Below are 25172 nucleotides of genomic sequence, written 5' to 3' on the forward strand. Positions count from 1 at the left end.
AGATTTTGCACTCTCCAGTTTTAGTAAATAAACCCCTATATTACCAAAAGTATTGGGACACATGTCTTTACACGCACATGAACTTTAATGGCATCCCAGTCTTAGTCCGTAGGGTTCAATATTGAGTTGGCCCACCCTTTGCAGCTATAACAGCTTCAGCTCTTCTGGGAAGACTGTCCACAAGGTTTAGGAGTGTATCTATCGGAATGTTTGACCATTCTTCCAGAAGTGCATTTGTGAGGTCAGGCACTGATGATGGACGAGAATGACAGTGCATATTTTTAGCAATAATTACTGTATTAGTTTCATTGGTTCCCGCAAAGTGTCAGTTAGTGTCCAATTTGTCCGCTGCCCTCAGTGCTCCCGGCGGCTAGCTGAAAGCTCCCATTCTCAGCCTGCGATCGGGAGCTTTCCAATCGTGTAACCGCCAATCATGGCGGTCACATGACCATAAGTCCCGCCTCCCAGCATACCGGCTATAAGGGGTTAACCACTGAATGTTTCAAAAAGTCCTTTAAGTGAGATGAACCTTTGTACCAGGTGCTCCTCTCTCTGTACACATCCAAGAATTTACCATCTGTCCAGCGCTCCCTTTGTCACTATCAGAGAGGTAGCAGCCTAGGACCAGAACAGAATCCACCCACATTATATTTTCTTTGCAAAAAGCATCTTACAGTATATCCATCAGAACCAATTTTCACTTCTACCAGTCCCATACACACAACAGGCATTATGATAATTCCAGTTTTTTTCAATGACAGATACACAAACTGCAGCACATTTGTGGACACAGCAACTGTGACCTGATGGATAAATGTCCTCCTTTGTATCAGAGTAACTGATAAGAGATATTGGTATTGCCGAGACATTTAGGGGAATAGAGATCCTCCAGGATTGTCTTTTTATGAGTTGCCCCTGATATTCTTCTTTGATTTCCTGCAGGGAATCATTTGTTGTCTTCCAGTGACATACCGGCCGGATATATCCTCAAGACAAAAGACAAAAAAACGCTGAAAGAAGGAAAAGTCAAAATAAAACACAACAAACTGGTAAGCCGAACATATCACTTACTACACATTGAAAAACCAAAAAGTATTCCTGTGCTGAAGTGTAAAAATGAACACACGAGCTGCAACTACTGTATACGTCACCTGAATATCGAAAAGTAATATAAACATATATATACACAAAGAATAGTGCGCCTCTTATGATAAACTCAACTTGATTATCACTTGATTAACACTATGAGGTTGATTTACTAAAGGCAAATCCACTCTGCACTACAAGTGCACTGCCAGTGCACTTGAATTTGCACTGAAAGTACACTTGGAAGTGCAGTCGCTGTAGATCTGAGGGGAAGATCTGAAACGAGGGGAAGCTCTGCTGAATTTATCATCCAATCATGTGCAAGCTAAAATTATGTTTTTCATTTTCCTTGCATGTTCCCCTCAGATCTACAGCGACTGCACTTCCAAGTGCACTTTCACTGCACTTTTCAAGTGCACTTGTAGTGCAAAGTGGATTTGCCTTTAGTAAATAACCCCCTATATGTGTACACATTAACCAAACAACAAGACAAAACAGAATGGCACACGAGAGGATACCGAAACACACAACTAATGCCCTGTACACACGGTCGGACTTTCCAAATGTGCGATCGGAGCTTGTTGTCGGAAATTCCGACCGTGTGTAGGCTCCATCGGACCTTTTCCATCAGAATTTTCCGACACACAAAGTTTGTGAGCTGGATCTAAAATTTTCCAACAACAAAATCCATTCACGTAAATTCCGATCGTGTGTAGACGATTCCAACACACTCATAGGCGGAAAAACCACGTGTACATCATCATCTTTACAAGAACACCCCCCATCCTGGTTCACCAGATCGCTCCATTCCTGACACACTCTGCAGTACGAGGGCCAAGTTGACGCACATACTGAATGACGAATTGAGAACTTGGAAGCGGCAATACAATACTCCACAGCATGCTCGGGGCATGGAATTCCGCGCTGATCCGCGTCCAGTGCCAACTGATGGAATCTGTCCCACTGGAAATGAGACAAAGCATCAGCCAGGTGTTATCAACTTCCATGGAGAGTACAATGGGAAAATAGTTCCCAAACAGCCTAATTACGCACGAAACCAACCTCCCTCCATTCCACTGGCCAACCAACTCTCAGCACTTCAACGACCCTGACAGCAGGTTCCATAACCGGCAGTGCCCGTCGTGGCAGTGAACAGGTCTAGATCAAAATTAGAAATCACCTCCTCCAGCCAAAGAGAGAGACCATTGTAAGAAACCAGAAATGAATCCCACACTCGCAAGTCCTCGCGCTGATCCCGCCCCAGCCCAATATAAGGATGTGGCGCCTTAATGCCAGCTGTAGCAGCTGCCAGTCGTCTACAAAAAAATGTGGCCCATGGGCATACTGCAAGTAAAATTCAACTTGCCCAAGAGAGATTGCACAGCATGACGTGTAATTATTTACCTGTTTTTTGCCTTGCCCGGTGGCAGAAACCGTCCCCTTTAGATCTTCAAGTTTGTCCAAAGGTAAAATAACATTCCATCACCACGGTGTCGATGGTAATACCCAGAAACCACAACTCAGTGGCCAGGGCCCTCTGTCTTGTTAGGGGCCAATGGCACACCAAAAATTCGGAAAACATGATGGACCATGGCCAAAAGTGAGGCATAGATAGTACTTCCAGCAGGCCCTATGCACAAGAAATCATCTAAGTCATTAATGACAGAATTAGGCCGGAAGCATCCCGAACTGCCCATTCCTAAAAGGAACTAAACATTTTAAACAACAAACAAGAAATGGCACAGACCATTGGTAAACATCTATCAACAACATTCTGCCCTTGCCATTAGCACCCCAGCAGATGGCAACAACTAGGATGTACTGGCAACCAACGAAAGGCTGCCACAATATCAGTTTTGGCCAACAACGTACCTTTACCATACCTAGAGACCCACGACACTACCATATCAAAAGAAGTATAGGTCACCATGCAAAGCTCCGGATTAATGGCATCATTCACTGAACCCCCTTTAGGATGCGACAAGTGATGAATGAGGCATAACTTATTTGGTTCTTATTTGGGGATAATACCCAAAGGGGAAATACTGGCGGCGAATCAAAAGGGGGCCAGCCATGAGCAAAAGGGGGCCAGCCATGAGACCCAAAGCAACTACTTTGAAAAGTTTTCCTGAAAACGACCACTGGAAGTAAACAAGATGACTGCAAGCTATCAGCCATAGGAGGAACAACCAGCAACTGCAGGGTATCAGAAAAACCCTACAAGAAACCCAGCTGCAACACACGAGCTGCCTTCCTATTAGAATAACGCTTTAGGAAAGGCGCCATCTTTTCTACCTTCACTTCCCCCTTTCCAGCGTCACCTCCTTTTCCTTTTCCATGCTTGAAGCATCTAGACAGCGCATGAGACCCTCCACATCCTGAATAGTAATGACGGAAACAGAACGCGGTAACAAACTTGCAAGATCCAGAATTGATTTGCCAACATAACCCTCTGCGATTTGTGGCCAGTTGTGAAGAGGCTACCTCGGCCCCACCCTGAAAAGATGGAACTGAACTCTGTGAAGACTACATCAGTTTCATCCAGAGAAATATGTTTTTGTGGTCCCCCTGTAAAGAGGGCCGGACTGCCTTGCGCTGATAAAATTGCTCGTCATAGCGGCAGCACTGAGAGCCCACCTGCGGAAATGGCATTGTGGATGGTGTCATGGTGAGCAGGGCTGTCCAGCACTGTTTTCAACGAAGGGCTTGGAATGCGGGAGGGATGCTCCCTGCTTCTGCCTGCATGACTTGATTGTTATAGGTGAGTCCTTGTCCCAGTGCTGGAGGTGGGCACATAGCCAAAAGTTCACATGCACTGTATCTCCACTGGAAAAGGGGGTACTACATGGATGGAATGATGGTGCTGGGGCATATCAAGGGTGTAAGGGGGAAAATAATGCTGAGGGGGAATCTGGTGTGTATAGGGGGTAGCAATGCTTGGGTATCTTGGGTGGCGATAGTGCTAGAGGTATCAGAGATGTAGAAAGGCCAGAGTGTAGGGGGTATCAGGGATGTAGTGGGGTCACAATACAAGGGGTATCTTATGGTATATGGTAACAGTGCTGGGGGAATATCCAGGGTGCAGACAGGGATCAGAGTGCTGGGGGGATATCTGGGGTATAGAGGGGTCAGAGTGCTGGGGGGGATATGTGGGGTGCAAAGAGGGATCAGAGTGCTGGGGGAATAACTGGGGTGCAGAGAGGCATAAGAGTACTGGGGGGATATCTGGGGAGTAGAGGGGTCTGAGTGCTAGGGGGGATATCTGGGGTGTAGAGGGGTCAGAGTGCTGGGGGGATATCTGGGGTGTAGAGGGGTCAGAGTGCTGGGGAATATCTAGGGTGCAGAGAGGGATCAGAGTGCTGGGGGGATATCTGGGGTGTAGAGGGGTCAGAGTGCTGGGGGGATATCTGGGGTGTAGATGGGTCAGAGTGCTGGGGGGGGATATCTTGGGTATAGAGGGGTCAGAGTGCTGGGGGGATATCTGGGGTGTAGAGGGGTCAGAGTGCTGGGGGGGATATCTGGGGTGTAGAGGGGTCAGAGTGCTGGGGGGATATCTGGGGTGTAGAGGGGGTCACAGTGCTGGGGGATATCTAGGGTGTTGAGGGGTCTGAGTGGTTAGGGGGATATCTGGGATGTAGAGGGGTCACAGTGCTGGGAGTTAATTTATTTGGGTAGATAATCCAGGGGTGTGGAGGTGGTAACAAGATAACAATTTTAGGGGGAAACATGGTGTGTGTGTGTGTATGGGGGGGGGGGGGGGTTGGGTGGAGTTAGGAGTGCTGGATGTTAATAAGATGTAGAGGGGTTACAATGTTGGGGGTATCTGAGGCCTGTCGGGCTGGATGGTGCCTCAGGTTTTTTATTTACGGTCGTGTCTATACTTGTTATAACTGTTCTGAGCATCAATCTAGCAGATATATTATATGCACAGGACAGCTTTGTTACTTTATGTATGTAGTAGAGCTGCACAATTAATCGTCAAGAATCGTTATCACGATCTTGACTAAAGTGTTTCACAATTCTTTCTATACAAAGAATTATCTCTGCTCTTCTGAAGCCACAGCCCTCAAAGAAAGAAGAGAAAAACTGGGCAGTCTGCCAGGAATCAAAACATTCTTTATCAGTTGAACATAAGTATAAACATTGTAATAATTTGTCAATGGAATACACTTTGTGTGTAAGTGAAAGAAGTTTAACCACTTAAACACTAAACCTTTTTCTGACACTTGTTGGTTTCAAGTTAAAATCATTTTTTTTTGCTAGAAAATTACTTAGAACCCCACACATTATAGTGTTTTTTTAGTAGAATTTTTTTTGGAAAAAATTTACTTTAATGAATAAAAAAAAAAACTAACCAGTAAAGTTAGCCCATTTTTTTTTGTATAATCTGAAAGATTTTACCTTGCGAGAATCCTGCAAGAATCGTGATCTTTTTATCCTAAGCAAAAAATCGTGATTCTCATTTGGCCAGAATTGTGCAGTTTCTAGTATGTAGTATTTTCCCACAGTTTCTTTGTGGTACATTGTTTGTTCATGTAGTTAATGTGGAGCTCCATCCAAAAGGGGAAACTCCGCTTGTCTGCCTCCTAACTACTTGATGTCTGATTACCAGCGCTGCCTCCATTGTAGGGGCCCCAGAGCATTACTGTTTTGTCATTGTGAATCACTGAATATCTCTCTCTGCTTCTCCCCCCAGAGGGAAGGCTGTATATCAACCATTAAACAATGGGATAAATTTAAAAACATCACCAACCTCCAGGACATGGTGTCACCGCGACAATTCTGTGTAGAGGGAGAAATGTCCTGTAAAGGTAAGGCTGGGGCTGTGTGTAGACAAAGTTACATGTTTCATATGTAAATATGACATCATTCACGCAGTGCCATTGATAACTTGGGGTGCAGAGTTTGAGAGGTGGCACTGCCAGTCAAGCTTGCCCATTAAGTTCATTGGTAGTGCACCGCGACTGTGTGCCAAACGCTTGTCATGCAGTTGCAGCACAATCTCGTAATGTCACACCACCTCCTAAACACCTGTCAGGCGTTAGGGAAGCGGAGATATCACCGCTCCAGGAGGGTCAACCGATAGTAAACCTCTTCACCAGTTTAGAAGCCACAGGTACCGGCAATGCATATAGCAACAGATATTAAGTAGTTCTGGACAGCCGCACTCCAAATTGCCTTTTATTTAAAAAACAAAATCAAAAGTACATGCCACAGCAGAACAGAAGAGCTGACGCGTTTCACACTACAAACAGTGCTTAATCATAGCTGTCAGGCGTTGCTTTATTGTAGACATGTGTAGAACAAAAAAAAAATTGTTTTGTTTCATTATTTGCATAAATGAGTTTAATTTAATTAGTTTATTTTTTTAAATATTCTTTATTTATTCGAAAGGAGGCAGGTAATACAATAACATATCACTTTCTATATACACAATTGCTTTTAACTGCCATACATTTTGTACCAACTTAATAATCCATAATTATATAGGCATGTATATATACGTCTTCATTTACTTATACTTATAAGTGTATATCAACTCAAATGAAAAAGGAAATCCTCCCTTTCTTTTTATATTTTACCAAAAACAAAACCTACCAAAGTAAATAAATCAGTAAACCCACAAACCAAGAAACAAATCAAAAACTAAAGAAGGAAAAAGAAAAAAAAAAAAAAAAAGGGGGGGGGGGGAGGGGTCGTCCTCCGCTCCCAGAGGAGACGGGCATACAAAGCGAGAACACACCATAGGGCCCATCATTCCCCAGCAGGCATGTACTGGCCATTGGGACTACAGGGAGTTTCCCGGTGGGCCGATGGCTCAGTGGGCCGATTTCAGTGACAGTGGACGCTGCCTCCCTCCGGTCCTCTGTCCCCCCCCCCCCGCAGTGTCACCTCCTCTCCCTGGCTAGTTATGCAGCGCGCCTGAATACAGACATGATGCTCAGGAGTCAACACTGAGAAGCTCATCATACGATCTGAAGGAGGGCGGCCTTACTTTCCTGCCTAATCTTGTCCCATTGGGGGGGGGGGGCGCCAAACTGATTCTTTGCCCCAGGTGAAATAATGTCTAGCTTCCCCACTGGTACTGCCTATAACAGAAATAATGTAGAACGGCTAATGGCTAGTGGGGGGGGGGGGGGGGGGCTTGGGTGGCAAGCCGGCATGGGAGAGACCTGTCAAAGTGGGCCAGTCTGGATGAAGTCCAGGGCCAAATTTTTGTCCCAGTCCAGCCCTGTTCCCCAGACACACTCCCCATTAGTCTCCTCCCCTCTTCTGAGTATACGAATTGATCCCAGTCTGCCCATGTTCTAGTGTATTGCTTTTTTCTGTCTTGTGCTGACATTACAAGATCCTCCATAATCCCGATGTTCCTTACCCTATTTAGCCACTGAGCAATAGAAGGAGGTTTGGGATCCCTCCAGCTAAGAGTAATACAGGCTTTAGCTGCGTTGACCATGTGACATAACACAGATTTTTTATATGCCTGCCGGGGGATTTGTGAACAATGAAGCAGAAAAAATGCGGGGTCGTCTGATATTGGGAAAACTGTAAACTTTTGAGATATCCTCTGAACCTCCAGCCAATTTAATTAGTTTAATTCATTTTTGGAATTTGTTTCATTTATTCAAATTCGAATCGATTTGAGTTTTTCAAATTCCATTCAAATCTAATTCCATTTGAAATTCATATTTTGGAAGAAGGTTATATTCTTTTGATTCCATTATATTCTATTGTTTTTTCTTTCCTATTTTTTATATTTTCTATTCTGTTCTTTTCTATTATATTCTATTCTATTCAAATTTCGGAAAACAGTTATATTGTTATATTCTTTCTATTTGAATCTATTCTTTTCTATTCTATTATTTTCTTTTCTATTCTATTCTATCCAAATGTATTTTATTCAAAATTTGAATTTCAGAAGATGGTTATATTCTATTTTATTCTATTCTATTATTTATTCTAGTCTATTCCTTTATTTTCTATTTTATTGGTTCTGTTTTACTCTATTCTTTTATTTTCTATTGTGTTCCTATTTTTCTATGCTATTTTCTTATTTTGTTCTGTTTTACTCGATTAGATTCTATTATTTTCTATTCTATTTTATTCTCGATTTTCGATTAGAAAAATATTTGAATTGTGTCCTAAATTTTTTATTCGTTATTTCGGATTAATTTAAATTTGTTACTATTGTAATTCGGATACATCCGAATTTCCTAATAACTGAAAATTGTCCGAATTTCAATTCTACTTTATTGCCCTGTGAAAAGAAATCCATCATGAATCGCTTTTCTGCAGTACTGCTAATTGAAAGGAAATATTAAGTATTCTGGACAGACCGCCCCTGTTGGTGTACCTACAGAAATGAAACACTCAGTAATGCAATGCATTATTACACGTTAACCACTTGACGACCGCCTCAAGCCGATGCACGTCGGCAAGGCGGCACGGACAGGCAAAATCACGTACATGTAAGTGATTTGCCTTCCGCGGGTGGGGGGTCCGATCGGACCCCCCCCCCCCCCGGTGCCCGAGGCAGTCGTCTTTTGTTCCCCCGGCGATCGGAGGTGAGGGGGAGGCCATCCGTTCGTGGCCCCCCCTCGCGATCGCCGCCGGCCAATGGGAACATTCCTTTGCTGCTGTATGCTAAACAGCAGCAAAGGAAATGATGTAATCTCTCCTCGGCTCGGTAGTTTCCGTTCCAGCGCCGAGGGGAGAAGACATCACTGTGAGTGAAAACACACTACACAACACAGTAGAACATGCCAGGCACACAAAACACCCCGATCACCCCCCCGATCGCCCCCCGATCCCCCCCCAATCACCCCCCCCTGTCACAAACTGACACCAAGCAGGTTTTTTTTTTTTTTTCTGATTACTGTATTGGTGTCAGTTTGTGACAGTTACAGTGTTAGGGCAGTTAGTGTTAGCCCCCTTTAGGTCTAGGGTACCCCCCTAACACCCCCTAATAAAGTTTTAACCCCTTTATCACCCCCAGTCACCAGTGTCGCTAAGCGTTCATTTTTCTGATCGCTGTATTAGTGTCGCTGGTGACGCTAGTTAGGGACGTAAATATTTAGGTTCGCCGTCAGCGTTTTATAGTGACAGGGACCCCCATATACTACCTAATAAAGGTTTTAACCCCATTGATTGCCCCCTAATTAACCCTTTCACCACTGATCACCGTATAAGTGTTACGGTTGACGCTGGTTAGTTCGTTTATTTTTTATAGTGTCAGGGCACCCGCCGTTTATTACCGAATAAAGGTTTAGCCCCCTGATCGCCCGGCGGTGATATGCGTCGCCCCAGGCAGCGTCAGATTAGCGCCAGTACCGCTAACACCCACGCACGCAGCATACGTCTCCCTTAGTGGTATAGTATCTGATCGGATCAATATCTGATCCGATCAGATCTATACTAGCGTCCCCAGCAGTTTAGGGTTCCCAAAAACGCAGTGTTAGCGGGATCAGCCCAGATACCTGCTAGCACCTGCGTTTTGCCCCTCCGCCCGGCCCAGCCCAGCCCACCCAAGTGCAGTATCGATCGATCGATCACTGACACTTACAAAACACTAAATGCATAACTGCAGCGTTCGCAGAGTCAGGCCTGATCCCTGCGATCGCTAACAGTTTTTTTGGTAGTATTTTGGTGAACTGGCAAGCACCAGCCCCAAGCAGCGGTAGATTAGCGCCAGTACCGCTAACACCCACGCACGCAGCATACGCCTCCCTTAGTGGTATAGTATCTGAACGGATCAATATCTGATCCGATCAGATCTATACTGGCGTCCCCAGCAGTTTAGGGTTCCCAAAAACGCAGTGTTAGCGGGATCAGCCCAGATACCTGCTAGCACCTGCATTTTGCCCCTCCGCCCGGCCCAGCCCACCCAAGTGCAGTATCGATCGATCACTGTCACTTACAAAACACTTAACGCATAACTGCAGCGTTCGCAGAGTCAGGCCTGATCCCTGCGATCGCTAACAGTTTTTTTGGTAGCTTTTTATTGAACTGGCAAGCGCCAGCGGCCTAGTACACCCCGGTCGTAGTCAAACCAGCACTGCAGTAACACTTGGTGACGTGGCGAGTCCCATAAGTGCAGTTCAAGCTGGTGAGGTGGCAAGCACAAGTAGTGTCCCGCTGCCACCAAAAAGACAAACACAGGCCCGTCGTGCCCATAGTGCCCTTCCTGCTGCATTCGCCAATCCTAATTGGGAACCCACTGCTTCTGCAGCGCCCGTACTTCCCCCATTCACATCCCCAACCAAATGCAGTCGGCTGCATGAGAGGCATTTTCCTTATGTCCTCCCGAGTACCCCTACCCAACGAACCCCCCCAAAAAAGATGTCGTGTCTGCAGCAAGCGCGGATATAGGCGTGACACCTGCTATTATTGTCCCTCCTGTCCTGACAATCCTGGTCTTTGCATTGGTGAATGTTTTGAATGCTACCATACACTAGTTGAGTATTAACGTAGGGTACAGCATTGCACAGACTAGGCACACTTTCACAGGGTCTCCCAAGATGCCATCGCATTTTGAGAGACCCAAACCTGGAACCGGTTACCGTTATAAAAGTTAGTTACAAAAAAAGTGTAAAAAAAAAAAAATATATATATAAAATAAAAAAAAATAGTTGTCGTTTCATTGTTCTCTCTCTCTCTATTCTCTCTCTCTATTGTTCTGCTCTTTTTTACTGTATTCTATTCTGCAATGTTTTATTGTTATTATGTTTTATCATGTTTGCTTTTCAGGTATGCAATTTTTTATACTTTACCGTTTACTGTGCTTTATTGTTAACCATTTTTTTGTCTTCAGGTACGCCATTCACGACTTTGAATGGTTATACCAGAATGATGCCTGCAGGTTTAGGTATCATCTTGGTATCATTCTTTTCAGCCAGCGGTCGGCTTTCATGTAAAAGCAATCCTAGCGGCTAATTAGCCTCCAGACTGCTTTTACAAGCCGTGGGAGGGAATGCCCCCCACCGTCTTCCGTGTTTTTCTCTGGCTCTCCTGTCTCAACAGGGAACCTGAGAATGCAGCCGGTGATTCAGCCAGCTGACCATAGAGCTGATCAGAGACCAGAGTGGCTCCAAACATCTCTATGGCCTAAGAAACCGGAAGCTATGAGCATTTTATGACTTAGATTTCGCCGGATGTAAATAGCGCCATTGGGAAATTGGGGAAGCATTTTATCACAATAATTTTTTCAAAAAAGAGTACCTGTCACTACCTATTGCTATCATAGGGGATATTTACATTCCCCGAGATAACAATAAAAATGATTAAAAAAAAAAAAATGAAAGGAACAGTTTAAAAATAAGATAAAAAAGCAAAAAAATAATAAAGAAAAAAATAAAAAATAAAAAAGCACCCCTGTCGCCCCCTGCTCTCGCGCTAAGGTGAACGCAAGCGGCGGTCTGTCGTCAAACGTAAACAGCAATTGCACCATGCATGTGAGGTATCGCCGCGAAGGTCAGATCGAGGGCAGTAATTTTTGCAGTAGACCTCCTCTGTAAATCTAAAGTGGTAACCTGTAAAGGCTTTTAAAGGCTTTTAAAAATGTATTTATTTTGTTGCCACTGCACGTTTGTGCGCAATTTTAAAGCATGTCATGTTTGGTATCCATGTACTCGGCCTAAGATCATCTTTTTTATTTCATCAAACATTTGGACAATATAGTGTGTTTTAGTGCATTAAAATTTAAAAAAGTGTGTTTTTTCCCCAAAAAATGCGTTTGAAAAATCGCTGCGCAAATACTGTGTGAAAAAAAAAATGAAACACCCACCATTTTAATCTGTAGGGCATTTGCTTTAAAAAAATATATAATGTTTGGGGGTTCAAAGTAATTTTTTTGCAAAAAAAAATAACTTTTTCATGTAAACAATGAGTGTCAGAAAGGGCTTTGTCTTCAAGTGGTTAGAAGAGTGAGTGATGTGTGACATAAGCTTCTAAATGTTGTGCATAAAATGCCAGGACAGTTCAAAACCCCCCCAAATGACCCCATTTTGGAAAGTAGACACCCCAAGCTATTTGCTGAGAGGCATGTCGAGTCCATGGAATATTTTATATTGCGACACAAGTTGCGGGAAAGAGACAATTTTTTTTTTTTTTTTTGCACAAAGTTGTCACTAAATGATATATTGCTCAAACATGCAATGGGAATATGTGAAATTACACCCCAAAATACATTCTGCTGCTTCTCCTGAGTACGGGGATACCACATGTGTGAGACTTTTTGGGAGCCTAGCCGCGTACGGGACCCCGAAAACCAAGCACCGCCTTCAGGCTTTCTAAGGGCGTGAATTTTTGATTTCACTCTTCACTGCCTATCACAGTTTCGGAGGCCATGGAAAGCCCAGGTGGCACAAAACACCCCCAAATGACCCCATTTTGGAAAGTAGACACCCAAAGCTATTTGCTGAGAGGTATAGTGAGTATTTTGCAGACCTCACTTTTTGTCACAAAGTTTTGAAAATTGAAAAAAGAAAAAAAAAAAAGTTTTTTCTTGTCTTTCTTCATTTTCAAAAACAAATGAGAGCTGCAAAATACTCACCATGCCTCTCAGCAAATAGCTTGGGGTGTCTACTTTCCAAAATGGGGTCATTTGGGGGGGTTTGTGCCACCTGGGCATTCCATGGCCTCCGAAACTGTGATAGGCAGTGAAGAGTGAAATCAAAAATTTTCACCCTTAGAAATCCTGAAGGCGGTGATTGGATTTCGGGGCCCCGTACGCGGCTAGGCTCCCAAAAAGTCCCACACATGTGGTATCCCCATACTCAGGAGAAACAGCTAAATGTATTTTGGGGTGCAATTCCACATAGGCCCATGGCCTGTGTGAGCAATATATCATTTAGTGACAACTTTGTGCAAAAAAAAAAAAAAAAGTGTCACTTTCCCGCAACTTGTGTCAAAATATAAAATATTCCATGGACTCAATATGCCTCTCAGCAAATAGCTTGGGGTGTCTACTTTCCAAAATGGGGTCATTTGGGGGTGTTTTGTGCCACCTGGGCATTCCATGGCCTCCGAAACTGTGATAGGCAGTGAAGAGTGAAATCAAAAATTTACACCCTTAGAAATCCTGAAGGCGGTGCTTGGTTTTCGGGGCCCCGTACGCGGCTAGGCTCCCAAAAAGTCCCACACATGTGGTATCCCCATACTCAGGAGAAGCAGCTGAATGTATTTTGGGGTGCAATTCCACATAGGCCCATGGCCTGTGTGAGCAATATATCATTTAGTGACAACTTTGTGCAAAAAAAAAAAAAAAGTGTCACTTTCCCGCAACTTGTGTCAAAATATAAAATATTCCATGGACTCAATATGCCTCTCAGCAAATAGCTTGGGGTGTCTACTTTCCAAAATGGGGTCATTTGGGGGTGTTTTGTGCCACCTGGGCATTCCATGGCCTCCGAAACTGTGATAGGCAGTGAAGAGTGAAATCAAAAATTTACACCCTTAGAAATCCTGAAGGCGGTGCTTGGTTTTCGGGGCCCCGTACGCGGCTAGGCTCCCAAAAAGTCCCACACATGTGGTATCCCCATACTCAGGAGAAGCAGCTGAATGTATTTTGGGGTGCAATTCCACATAGGCCCATGGCCTGTGTGAGCAATATATCATTTAGTGACAACTTTGTGCAAAAAAAAAAGTGTCACTTTCCCGCAACTTGTGTCAAAATATAAAATATTCCATGGACTCAATATGCCTCTCAGCAAATAGCTTGGGGTGTCTACTTTCCAAAATGGGGTCATTTGGGGGTGTTTTGTCCCACCTGGGTATTCCATGGCCTCCGAAACTGTGATAGGCAGTGAAGAGTGAAATCAAAAATTTACACCCTTAGAAATCCTGAAGGCGGTGCTTGGTTTTCGGGGCCCCGTACGCGGCTAGGCTCCCAAAAAGTCCCACACATGTGGTATCCCCATACTCAGGAGAAGCAGCTGAATGTATTTTGGGGTGCAATTCCACATAGACCCATGGCCTGTGTGAGCAATATATCATTTAGTGACAACTTTTTGTAAATATTTTTTTTTTTTTTTTGTCATTATTCAATCACTTGGGACAAAAAAAATAAATATTCAATGGGTTCAACATGCCTCTCAGCAATTTCCTTGGGGTGTCTACTTTCCAAAATGGGGTCATTTGGGGGGGTTTTGTACTGCCCTGCCATTTTAGCACCTCGAGAAATGACATAGGCAGTCATAAACTAAAAGCTGTGTAAATTACAGAAAATGTATCCTAGTTTGTAGACGCTATAACTTTTGCGCAAACCAATAAATATACGCTTATTGACATTTTTTTTACCAAAGACATGTGGCCAGATACATTTTGGCCTAAATGTATGACTAAAATTTAGTTTATTGGATTTTTTTTATAACAAAAAGTAGAAAATATCATTTTTTTTCAAAATTTTCGGTCTTTTTCCGTTTATAGCGCAAAAAATAAAAACTGCAGAGGTGATCAAATACCATCAAAAGAAAGCTCTATTTGTGGGAAGAAAAGGACGCAAATTTCGTTTGGGCACAGCATTGCATGACCGCGCAATTAGCAGTTAAAGCGACGCAGTGCCAAATTGGAAAAAGACCTCTGGTCCTTAGGCAGCATAATGGTCCGGGGCTCAAGTGGTTAAGAGGTACACTTTTAGACTGTATGTCAAGACAAAACCTTTTTTTTTTCCCGTTTTGGAAAGAGTGGAGAAGGGTTAAACTCTCGGTCAGGTTTTGATTTCTCTCTGTGTCCCCATTGGGTAAATTCACCCCTCTTTTTTGTACTTGAAGAAAGAGAGAGCCTTGTCCCCAGAACAAGTAGGGTGGTTACGTTCCTACATACAGTGGGGCCATGTAGAATGCTTGTAGTCACCCTCTAAATCGGGTCACACAGGCTGAAATTAGGCTGGCTCAGTCACTGTGGCTGAACAGAAGTCCGTCTACTCTGTCTATTCTGACGGTGGGGAAGTGTCCCTGCTGTCAGAGTACAAACACACAGCAGGGAGGATTCCCTCATCCGCCTCGAATGTCTGGATGGAGGAATCAGGTTTGTTTTTTTTCGTTCAACCCACTGACAAATGTATGGGCAGCCTAACAGGAATTCCGATCACAGCCGCAAAAAAAAAAAAAATGTAAAAAAAAAAAAAATTGCGAGATTTGGAGGAGGCCGAGAGCAACAGAAGGGACTTTTCTTTTTTTTTTTTTTGCCAGGTTAGGAGCAAAGGGGAGCAGTGGCATACTGTGTGTGTGTGTGTGTGGGGGGGCAGCTGGGACTATGGCCCCAGGCGCAAAATTTAGAGGGGCGCTGTCCAGAGTGTGCTGCTTCATGGCGAGTCCAGGTTTGGTGGCCAGGGTAGCTACCGTGAGAGCCAAGGAGAGAGAAGAGCTCCAGCTTCCACCGCCTTCTTGACTTCCCTCCCTCCCTCAAAGGCGAGCAGCAGCGGCCGCAGCATCCCCGGTGCCTTCCAGAGCCAGGACTCCTCCAACTTCCCTCAGGCCTCACATCACCAGTGAGGCCCGAGGGATGAGGACGAGCAGGAGGCACAGGCTGCCAGGGAGCTGCTTGGAGGAGCAGAGCTCCCTCGGATCAAGGAGACTGGAAGTTAACGGGCATCATACACAGACCTACCTGCAGACAGAGACTGGGACAAGAGGGCAGAGGAGGGACTGCAGACAGGTCTCTCTCTCATCTCCCCTCTCTCAGCCCCCCTTACAGCCCCCTTTCTCTCACCCCACTATCTCTCTCAACCCCCCTCTCTCTCTCTCTCAGCCCCCCTCTCTCTGACCCCACTGTCGCTCTCAACCCCTTCTCTCTCAGCCCCCTCTCTTTCTCTGTCCCCCTCTCTCTCACCCCACTGTCGCTCTCAACCCCCCTCTCTCTCACCCCACTGTCGCTCTCAACCTCCAGCCCCCTCTCTTTCTCTGTCCCCCTTTCTCTCACCCCACTGTCTCTTTCAGCCCACTGTCGCTCTCAACTCCCTCTCTCTCTTTCACACTGTTTCTCAACCCTCCCTCTCTCTCTCCCCCTCTTTTTCTCACCCCCTCTCTCTCTCATCCCCCATCTCTCCCCCCTCTTTTTATCTCACCCCCCCTCTCTTAACCCCCCTCTCTCCCCCCTCTTTTTCTCTCATCCTCCTCTCTCTTTCTCCCCCTCTTTTTCTCTCACCCTCCTCTCTCTCTCTCCCTCGCTTTCATTCACCCCCTCTCTTTCTCTCACCCCTGTCTCTCTCTCCCCCCCATCTTTCTCTCATCCCCTTCTCTTTCTCTCACCCCCCTCTCTCCTCCTCGCTTTCTCTCACCCCCTCTCTTTCTCTCACCCCCTCTCTCCCCATCGCTTTCTCTCACCCCCTCTCTCACCCCCTCTCTCTCTCACCCCTCTCTCCCCCTTTCTCACCCCCCCCTCTCTCTCCCTCTCTTTCTCTAACTGCCCCCTCTCTCTCCCCCCTCTCTCTCTCCCCCCTCTCTCTCTCACCCCCTCTCTCCCTCACCCCCTTTCTCACCTCCTCTCCCCCCTCGCTTTCTCTAACCCTCCTCCCTCTCCCCCTCTCTTTTTCTCACCACCCTCGCTTTCTCTAACCCCCTCTCTCTCCCCCCCTCGCTTTCTCCCACCCCATCCTCTCTCCCCCCTCTATCTCCCCCTCTCTTTCTCTCACCCCCCTCTGTCTTTTTCACCCCCTTTCTCTCTTTCCTATGAACTGGACTGGTTAACTCCGGCAGGGGGTATTTATGTCCACTGAATGATTTTTCAGTCATTACATGATGGCACTATTGTTTGCTCTCACGGCCGAATGTTCGTTTTTCGAAAATGGGTTTTTCGTATAGTGTATGGCCAGCATAATGCAGCATAAAGGGTTTAATTAACTCCACCCAAACCCACCAATGGGGAAGGATTAAAGTTATATTTCCAGTTTAAACCTAACTAGCCTTAAAAATTCTCCCATCCTCCTCCTAATCCCGGCTAACCTGTGTAGAAAAGATGTATACAATTATTTTCAGGCTGCTCGAGTCCGGTCATGTTATCCCCTGTGTGAGCCAGTGGTAGACATGTGCAATTCGCTTCGTTACAAATTCGCTTTCTGACGGAATTCGGCATATTCGTTCATTCAGAAGCATTCAAATGAACTAAAGACTCTTTTGACGAATGCATACGAATACCCGAAAGAACGTAAATCCAAAAATCGGAAAGATCGAAAAACGATTCAACCTACGAGTTTAACGAATTGATTACATTCGGGTAATTTCGTTTTTCGTATTTTCTTTATTATTAAATTATTAACTATTATTATAGTTTTTATTATAAACTATTAAATTATAGGTAAAATAGCTGAAGTCAGTAATTCTTCTATTCAGGTCTCTGCGCCATAGCAGCTAATTTGGGATAGATTAGATTTACATTCTTATTGGAATTTCCTTTCAAATTTGGTTGTTAGTAACTGTTAGTGAACATAAGGAATACAAATGCATCCGAAGTTACGAATTATCCGAAGTAACGAATGCCGCATTTAAATGATTGGAACGGAATAAATACAAATGCATCTGAAATTACGAATGATCCAAATTAACGAATGCCAATCATAGCGAATGACCTGCTACAAACAAAAAACAAAAAACAAATTTTTCGTTAGTGCACGTCTTGCCAGTGGTGTATGCAGAGGATAGGAGGGGAGCGCCAACAACAAATAGGACATAGGAACCTATTGGTGATGTCACCACTCCAGGCTTTACCGGCTGTTGTCAACCGGCTGTGACTAACACAGGGGATTGTGTTACCAGACTGGAGCAAGCTGAGTATAGGCAAGTCCACGGGTTAGGGGGCGCAAATTACTTGCCTTGCCCTAGGCGCTGACAACCCACGCTACGTCACTGAATGGGAGTAACAGCTTTGAGTCTGCTGACATCACATCCAAGATGGAGGCACCCAGCAGCAGTGTCAGGGCTTTTCATTGTGTACACAAAGGAGGCTTTAATAGGTTAATATGCAGAAAATATGTTAAATGCACATATTATTATTATTATTATACAGGATTTATATAGCGGCAACAGTTTGCGCAGCACTTTACAAAATGAGGGCAGACAGTACACTTACAATACAAATCAATACAGGAGGGATCAGAGGGGCCTGCTCGTTAGAGCTTACAATCTAGAAGGAAGGGTCAAGTGGAAACAAAAGGTAATAACTGGGGGGATGAGCTGATGGAGAAAATGAAAATACAGTTGTTAGGTGTGGGTAGGGTAGGCTTCTCTGAAGAGAAGGGTTTTCAGGGATCGTCTAAAAGCTAATAGAGTAGGAGATAAGCAGACAGATTGGGGTAAGGCATTCCATAGGATTGGAGATGCTTTGGAAAAGTCCTGGAGGCGAGCATGGGAGGAGGTGACGAGGGAGTTAGAGAGCAGGAGGTCTTGAGAGGAACGAATAGAACAAGTAGGTTAGTATTTAGAGATTAGGCTAGTGATGTAGCTGGGAGCAAAATTGTGGATGGCTTTGTACGTAGTTGTTAGTATTTTGAATTTAATTCTTTGGCCGAGCGGAAACCAGTGGAGGGATTGACAGAGAGGAGTGGCAGACACAAAGCGATTGGTAAGGTGGATGAGTCTGGCAGCAGCATTCGTGATGGATTGAAGAGGTGATAGACTATGTAGAGGTAAGCCAATGAGAAGGGAGTTGCAGTAGTCGAGGCAAGAGATTACCAGTGAGTGAATTAAGAGCTTTGTTGTGTCATTGGTTAGAAAGGGGCATATTTTAGAGATGTTGCGTAGGTTGAGGCGATAGAATTTGGACAGTGATTGGATGTGTTGCTTGAAGGGGAGTTCAGAGTCCAGGACTACACCTAAAATCTTGGCATGTGGGGATGGGCTTATAGTTATGCCATCGATTTTGACAGAGAGATCAGGGGAAGGGGCATATGGGGGAGGAAAAATTATAAGTTCAGTTTTGGATAGATTGAGTTTGAGGAAGTGGTGTGACATCCAGACTGATATATCTGATAGTAAATTAGTGATACGTGAGGAGACAGAGGGAGTGAGCTGAGGGGTAGAGAAAGATTTGGGTGTCGTCAGCGTAGAGGTGGTATTGGAAGCCATGGGAAGCTATTAGTTGACCCAGGGAGGAGGTGTAGATTGAAAATAGGAGAGGTCCAAGAACAGAACCTTGGGGGACCCCAACAAAGAAAGGAAGAGGAGAGGAGGAAGTAGAGTTGTAAGAAACGCTAAAGGTGCGGTTGCATAAGTAGGAAGAGAACGAGCGAAGAGTACATTCACAGAGACCAAAGGAGTGGAGTTTTTTGAGGAGGAGGGGGTCGTCAACCGTATCAAGGGCAGCAGAGAGGTCCAGGAGTAGGAGTACAGAATAGTGTTGATTGGTTTTGGCCGTTAGTAGATCGTTTGTTAGTTTTAGGACAGCAGTTTCTGTGGAGTGTTGAGGACGAAATCCAGACTGAAGGGGATCAAGAAGGCTATAATCAGGGAGGTGGACTCTCAGTCGGTTGTAGACCAGACGTTCGAGGAGTTTGGATAAGAAGGGGAGCAAGGAGATGGGGCGTAGGTTGTTAAGATTGGACGAGGGCTTTTTAAGTATGGGTCTGACGGGTGCATTTTGTAGAGAGTTGGGGAAGATGCCAGAAGAGAGGGAGAGATTGAAGATGTGGGTTAGAGAGTGTAGCATAGAGCCAGAGGGTGAACGTAGCATTTGTAAGGGAACAGGATCCAGAGGGCAGGTGGTAAGGTGGACATTACCAAGTAGTTTAGCAACCTTGTCTATAGTGGTGGGGTTGAAAGAGGAAAGTAATGATTGTGCCTGTGGGCATGAAGTGTACAGCATGGAGGGTATCGGAACAGTAGAGATCTCCTCGCGAATTGTATCAATCTTCTGTTTAAAGTGATTGGCGATCTCCTGGGCAGTGAGTGAGTTGGCGGGTGGAGGCGGTGGAGGACGAAGTAGAGAGTTGAAGGTAGAGAAAAGTTGACGGGGACGGGATGATAAGTTGCTAATGAGAGTGATAAAATAGGTCTGCTTGGCAGAGAGGAGGCTAGAATTGTATTTTTGGAGGGCAGATTTATATTGGTTGAAATCTCTCTGAGACTTAGTCTTACGCCACAGGCGCTCATGAGCACGACTACGTTTTTTCAGACTTCTAGTATTATCTGTTTGCCAAGGTTGAAGGGGTCGGGCCTGATTCTGTGTGTAGTGAGGGGGGCAAGTGAGCCCAGTGAGGCTAGAAGTGAAGCGTTGTAGACAGAAGTGGCTAGGTTGGTGCAGGATAGGGGTGAGATTTTGTCAAAGAGTTCATCGATAGCACAGTAGAGAAGAGAAGGGTTGAGATGACGTAGGTTTCTGCGGGTAACTTTTAGGCAGTTGGAGGGAGAGGAGGTGGAGGAGAGGGAGAGAGTGAAAATAATATGGTGGTGATCAGAGAGAGGGAGGGGATAGTTAGAGAGGTTGCATGGAGTGCAAAGGTGAGGGAAAACGAGGTCAAGGGTATTGCCTAATGGGAAGATCTTTGTTAATATGAATGGGGTTATGAGTAAGCGCTAGTCACAGAGAGAACCACGTCAACCACGGGTTGAAGAAAAGAAAATTGCTCAATTCTCCCATCAACACAGTGAGTTTTGATGGGGAATCTCTCCCGCAGTGCTATTGTGTTCTGCCTGCAGGGAGCCTTCCCCGCCGTCAGAACACAATGATCACTGCTGCCGGCTATAGCCACCAGCAGTGATCAAGGGAAAACAACCAGACAGGCTGGGGGTACTGAAATTGATCAATGGATCAACTTCAGTACAACCAGTCTGCCCATAGACAGATTGAAATTCAGCCAGTTCAGTAGGGGAGAAGGTCACATGCTCATAGGTGAATGTTGGGTGGTTGGGGATAAGGGGGGGGGTGATGTGTCAAGAGAATCTGTCACTTTTCCTAGATAGATAGATAGATAGATAGATAGATAGATAGATAGATAGATAGATAGATAGATAGATAGATAGATAGATAGATTTCAAATTGTTTACAAATAAATATCTGAAAAGTGTGGCGTGCATTTGTATTCAGCCCCCTTTACTCTGATACCCCTAACTAAAATCTAGTGGAACCAATTGCCTTCAGGAGTCACCTAATTAGTAAATAGAGTCAACTTGTGTGTAATTTAATCTCAGTATAAATACAGCTGTTCTGTGAGGCCCTCAGAGGTTTGTTAGAGAACCTTAGTGAACAAACAGCATCATGAAGGCCAAGGAACACACCAGACAGGTCAGGGACAAAGTTGTAGAGAAGTTTAAAGCAGGGTTAGGTTATAAAAAAAATATCCCAAGCTTTGACAATTTCGTGGAGCACTGTTGAAACTATCATCGGAAAATGGAAAGAGTATGGCAGAACTGCAAACGTACGAAGACATGGCCATCCACCTAAACTGACAGCCCGGGCAAGGAGAGCATTAATCAGAGAAGCAACCAAGAGGTCCATGGTAACTCTGGAGGAGCTGCAGAGATCCACAGCTCAGGTGGGAGAATCTGTCCACAGGACAACTATTAGTCATGCACTCCACAAATCTGGCCTTTATGGAACAGTGGCAAAAAGAAAGCCATTGTTGAAAGAAAACCATAAGAAGTCCTGTTTGCAGTTTGTGAGAAGCCATGTGGAGGACACAGCAAACATGTGGAAGAAGGTGCTCTGGTCAGATGAGACCAAAATGGACTTTTTTGGCCTAAAAGCAAAACGCTATGTGTGGGGGAAAACTAACACTGCACATCACCCTGAACACACCATCCCCACTGTGAAACATGGTGGTGGCAGCATCATGTTGTGGGGATGCTTTTCTTCAGTAGAGACAGGGAAGCTGTTCAGAGTTGATGGGAAGATGGATGGAGCCAAATACAGGGAAATCTTAGAAGAAAACATGTTAAGGCCCGTACACACGATACGAAAATCTGTAGTAAAATTTAGTCCGACCAACGATCTGCCAATTTTCGGATCGTTAGTATGGTGCTTTTCACAGACGATTACAATTTTTCGTCAGACTAAAACTGCTGGATGTGCAGACTATAAATTTTTTGTCGTACGAGAACTCCACGTCCGATTTTCGTTTAATCAGTACAGTTCTCGTATGAAAAACATCGGAAGAGCAAGATTACGCATGCTCAGAAACGAAAGAACACAAACAAAACTAGTCAACACATTACGACACTTCTGAAGTTGTATTCTGTTGTACGAGAATTTTCGTATGGTGAGTAACCTCTTCACTTTCGACATGAAACTAGCATGCCACAAAAAAAGGACGAACGGTTGTCCGAAAATCTGTTCATGTGTACGAGGCTTTAGAGTCTGCAAAAGACTTGAGACTGGGGCGGAGGTGCACCTTCCAGCAGGACAACGACCCTAAACATACAGCCAGAGCTACAATGGAATGGTTTAGATCAAAGCATGTTCATGTGTTAGAATGGCCCAGTCAAAGTCCAAGACCTAAATCCAATCGAGAATCTGTGGCAAGACTTGAAAATTGCTGTTCACAGACGCTCTCCATCCAATCTGACAGAGCTTGAGCTATTTTGCAATGAAGAATGGGCAAAAATGTCACTCTCTAGATGTGCAAAGCTGGTAGAGACATCCCCAAAAAGACTTGCAGCTGTAATTGCAGAGAAAGGAGGTTCTACAAAGTATTGACTCAGGGGGGCTGAATACAAATGCACACCACACTTTTCACATATTTATTTGTAAAAAATGTTAAAAAACATTTATCATTTTCCTTCCACTTCATAATTATGTACCACTTTGTGTTGGTTTATCACATAAAATCCCAATAAAATACATTTACGTTTTTGGTTGTAACATGACAAAATGTGGAAAATTTCAAGGGGTATGAATACTTTTTTCAAGGCACAAAGACACTTGTAACTAACTGCCACTTTCTTGCCTCCTTTCACAGGAGAATCGGGTGGATCTCTCTTCGTTGATTTGAGGAAGAGGAGAAGATTCTTCCAGGTGAGACTCGTGACAGGCAGTTTGACCACAAAAAGCAGCCAATAAAAACGTGGAAGGAAAGCAAATGCACTGATAGTCCGTCACATAAATGTGAACAGGATTGCAAAATGCAAAGTAATGTGACCTTACAGCATTTGTATCTTTCCTCGTTGATGGCAGGTTGGCAGCTTATAAGGTCGGTCAATGCAAAAGTGATTATTTTGTTATTGATGGAGGCTTGTGGGATGAAGGAGGGTTATAACCCCTGTCATTATTTTTTTTTTTTTTTTGCCATCTGTGTCCCATTGGTGAGATTTCTCGTCAATTCCTGTCCCATAGCCAAAACAAGAAGTGGGGGAATCCCTGGCTGTCATTAGAACTAGTGTCACCATTGAAAGATTTCCCCTTTATCCCTTTACATTCTACCCAAATCTAAATGAAAAAAAAATCTTTAGGTTATAATGTAAGTTTTGGATAGAGTAGTGATGGCTGAGAACCTCTATCAGGTTATCATTGGTATGTGTGTCTCCTACTGGAGAAATTCACCCTCTTTCTTGATGACCATTGAGACTAAAATTGATGGGAAATCAAATCTCTTACCCTAGGTTCACGCCTATGCGTTTTTTTTTAGTGCATTTTGTAGTTTGCAGAAACGCACTAACATAGTTTCTTATGGCACATGTTCACATCTATGCGTTTTTCAGCTGGTGCGTTTTTGGAAATGGTCAGGGGACTATTTTCCCCGCAGCAGATTGCATTTTGCGTGTAATAGACCTCAATGGGCCCGCACCAAAAACGCAAGTTTTTTTTACATGTTTTTTTTTTCTCTTTCCATAACACACTGTGTATAGTTGGTTGTTAAGGAGCGGGCCAGGAAGCCAGCCGCCGCATCCTTAACAACTGATGAGTCTTCAGCTGTCAGCTGGCTTCCCTGCTGACAGTTAAATGTAAAAACAAAAATTGCCGACAATAAAAAAAATAAAAATAAAAGAAATGGCGTGGGGTCCCCCCGAAATCCATACCAGACCCTTATCCAAGCATTAAGCCCGGCAGGTCAGGAAAGGGTATCCCCCCACCCCCCAGAAAGGTGGCAAATGTGGCACTGGAGGGGGGGGGGAATAACAATGAGCGGATGTTTCACTTTTGGGTGGAACTCTGCTTTAAGAGAGTGAAGAATGGCAGTGTGGACGATGGGATGAGTATTAATTATTTTCTTTTTCTCTTGCTATAATCGTTTAATCTACTGACAGAATTGCTTTAAGCATTTCTGCCAAAGCTCATTCATTCTCTTGCTTTTTTTTTCTGCTCAGGTGGGGGTTCTGAGCTTTGGAATCTTTGACCCTTGTGAAAAAATCGGTTGGCGCAAGAGTCATCCCAATGGTCGGGATTTCTATGTGAATGTCCTGGAGGTCTTGCCATTCCTGCGGGAACACCTAAGTGGAGAACTGGAGTTCTTGCCGGGAATTCCGGATTCAGGGGAGGTTGTCTGCCCGGCCTGATCAGAGCATGGAATGAAGAACGCGGTCCTTGGAACTCAGCCCCTTATGTTAACCACTGATCCATATTCACAGTGAATGGACTGACATGCACTATAATCAATGTTTTGTAAAGCTTTTTATCATATCTGCTAAAAATAAAAATGCTTATAAATTGACTTAGAAGAGGAACCTAGATCCACCTTCCTCCCTTACCTGTTATGCTTCTTTCTCTAAAAAACATACTTATTGTGGTCCTCTTTATTCTTTGGCAGAAGTAGTGTGAAAAAAAGAGTCCTCTCATAGTGAAAAAATGCATATATTTAATAATGGTTAGCAAGTCAATTCTTTACAAAAATCTCCATATGAATAAAAAAAAGCATCTGTCTGGTACGTATTTAGCAAGATGGACGCTGCCTCGCCTTCAGCGTGCGTTCCACCTAAAGACCAGAAATGACACACCAGAAGTTCCACTTGACGTCATTCATCATCAAAACTTGACGTCCTCAGAAACACCTGAAGAACCTGCTTCTGAGGATGTCATGTTTTTGATGAAGTAATTCATTTTTTGGATCACAAATTTAATATTTGTAGTTGATCAGCACATGTATGAAAATTCAGATATGTATGGAAGGTACAGTATCTCACAAAAGTGAGTACACCCCTCACATTTTTGTAAATATTTTATTA

The 25172-nt window shown here is 44.3% G+C and overlaps 1 protein-coding gene across 1 annotated transcript in view; it reads left to right on the top strand.

The window, feature by feature from the left end:
* The window catches only part of LOC141107583 (complement C2-like), a 108939-nt gene extending 84278 nt beyond the window's left edge, over positions 1-24661 (top strand). The window contains exons 15-18 of the mRNA XM_073598427.1: positions 943-1049; positions 5783-5897; positions 22973-23028; positions 24318-24661. Of these exons, the coding sequence (XP_073454528.1) occupies positions 943-1049; positions 5783-5897; positions 22973-23028; positions 24318-24506 (467 nt within the window). The 3' untranslated portion in view covers positions 24507-24661. The remainder of the gene's footprint in view (positions 1-942; positions 1050-5782; positions 5898-22972; positions 23029-24317) is intronic.
* The last annotated feature ends 511 nt before the right edge of the window (positions 24662-25172 follow it).

This window comes from Aquarana catesbeiana, linkage group LG09, assembly GCF_042186555.1.
Source record: "Aquarana catesbeiana isolate 2022-GZ linkage group LG09, ASM4218655v1, whole genome shotgun sequence".
Classification (NCBI taxonomy): Eukaryota; Metazoa; Chordata; class Amphibia; order Anura; family Ranidae; genus Aquarana; species Aquarana catesbeiana.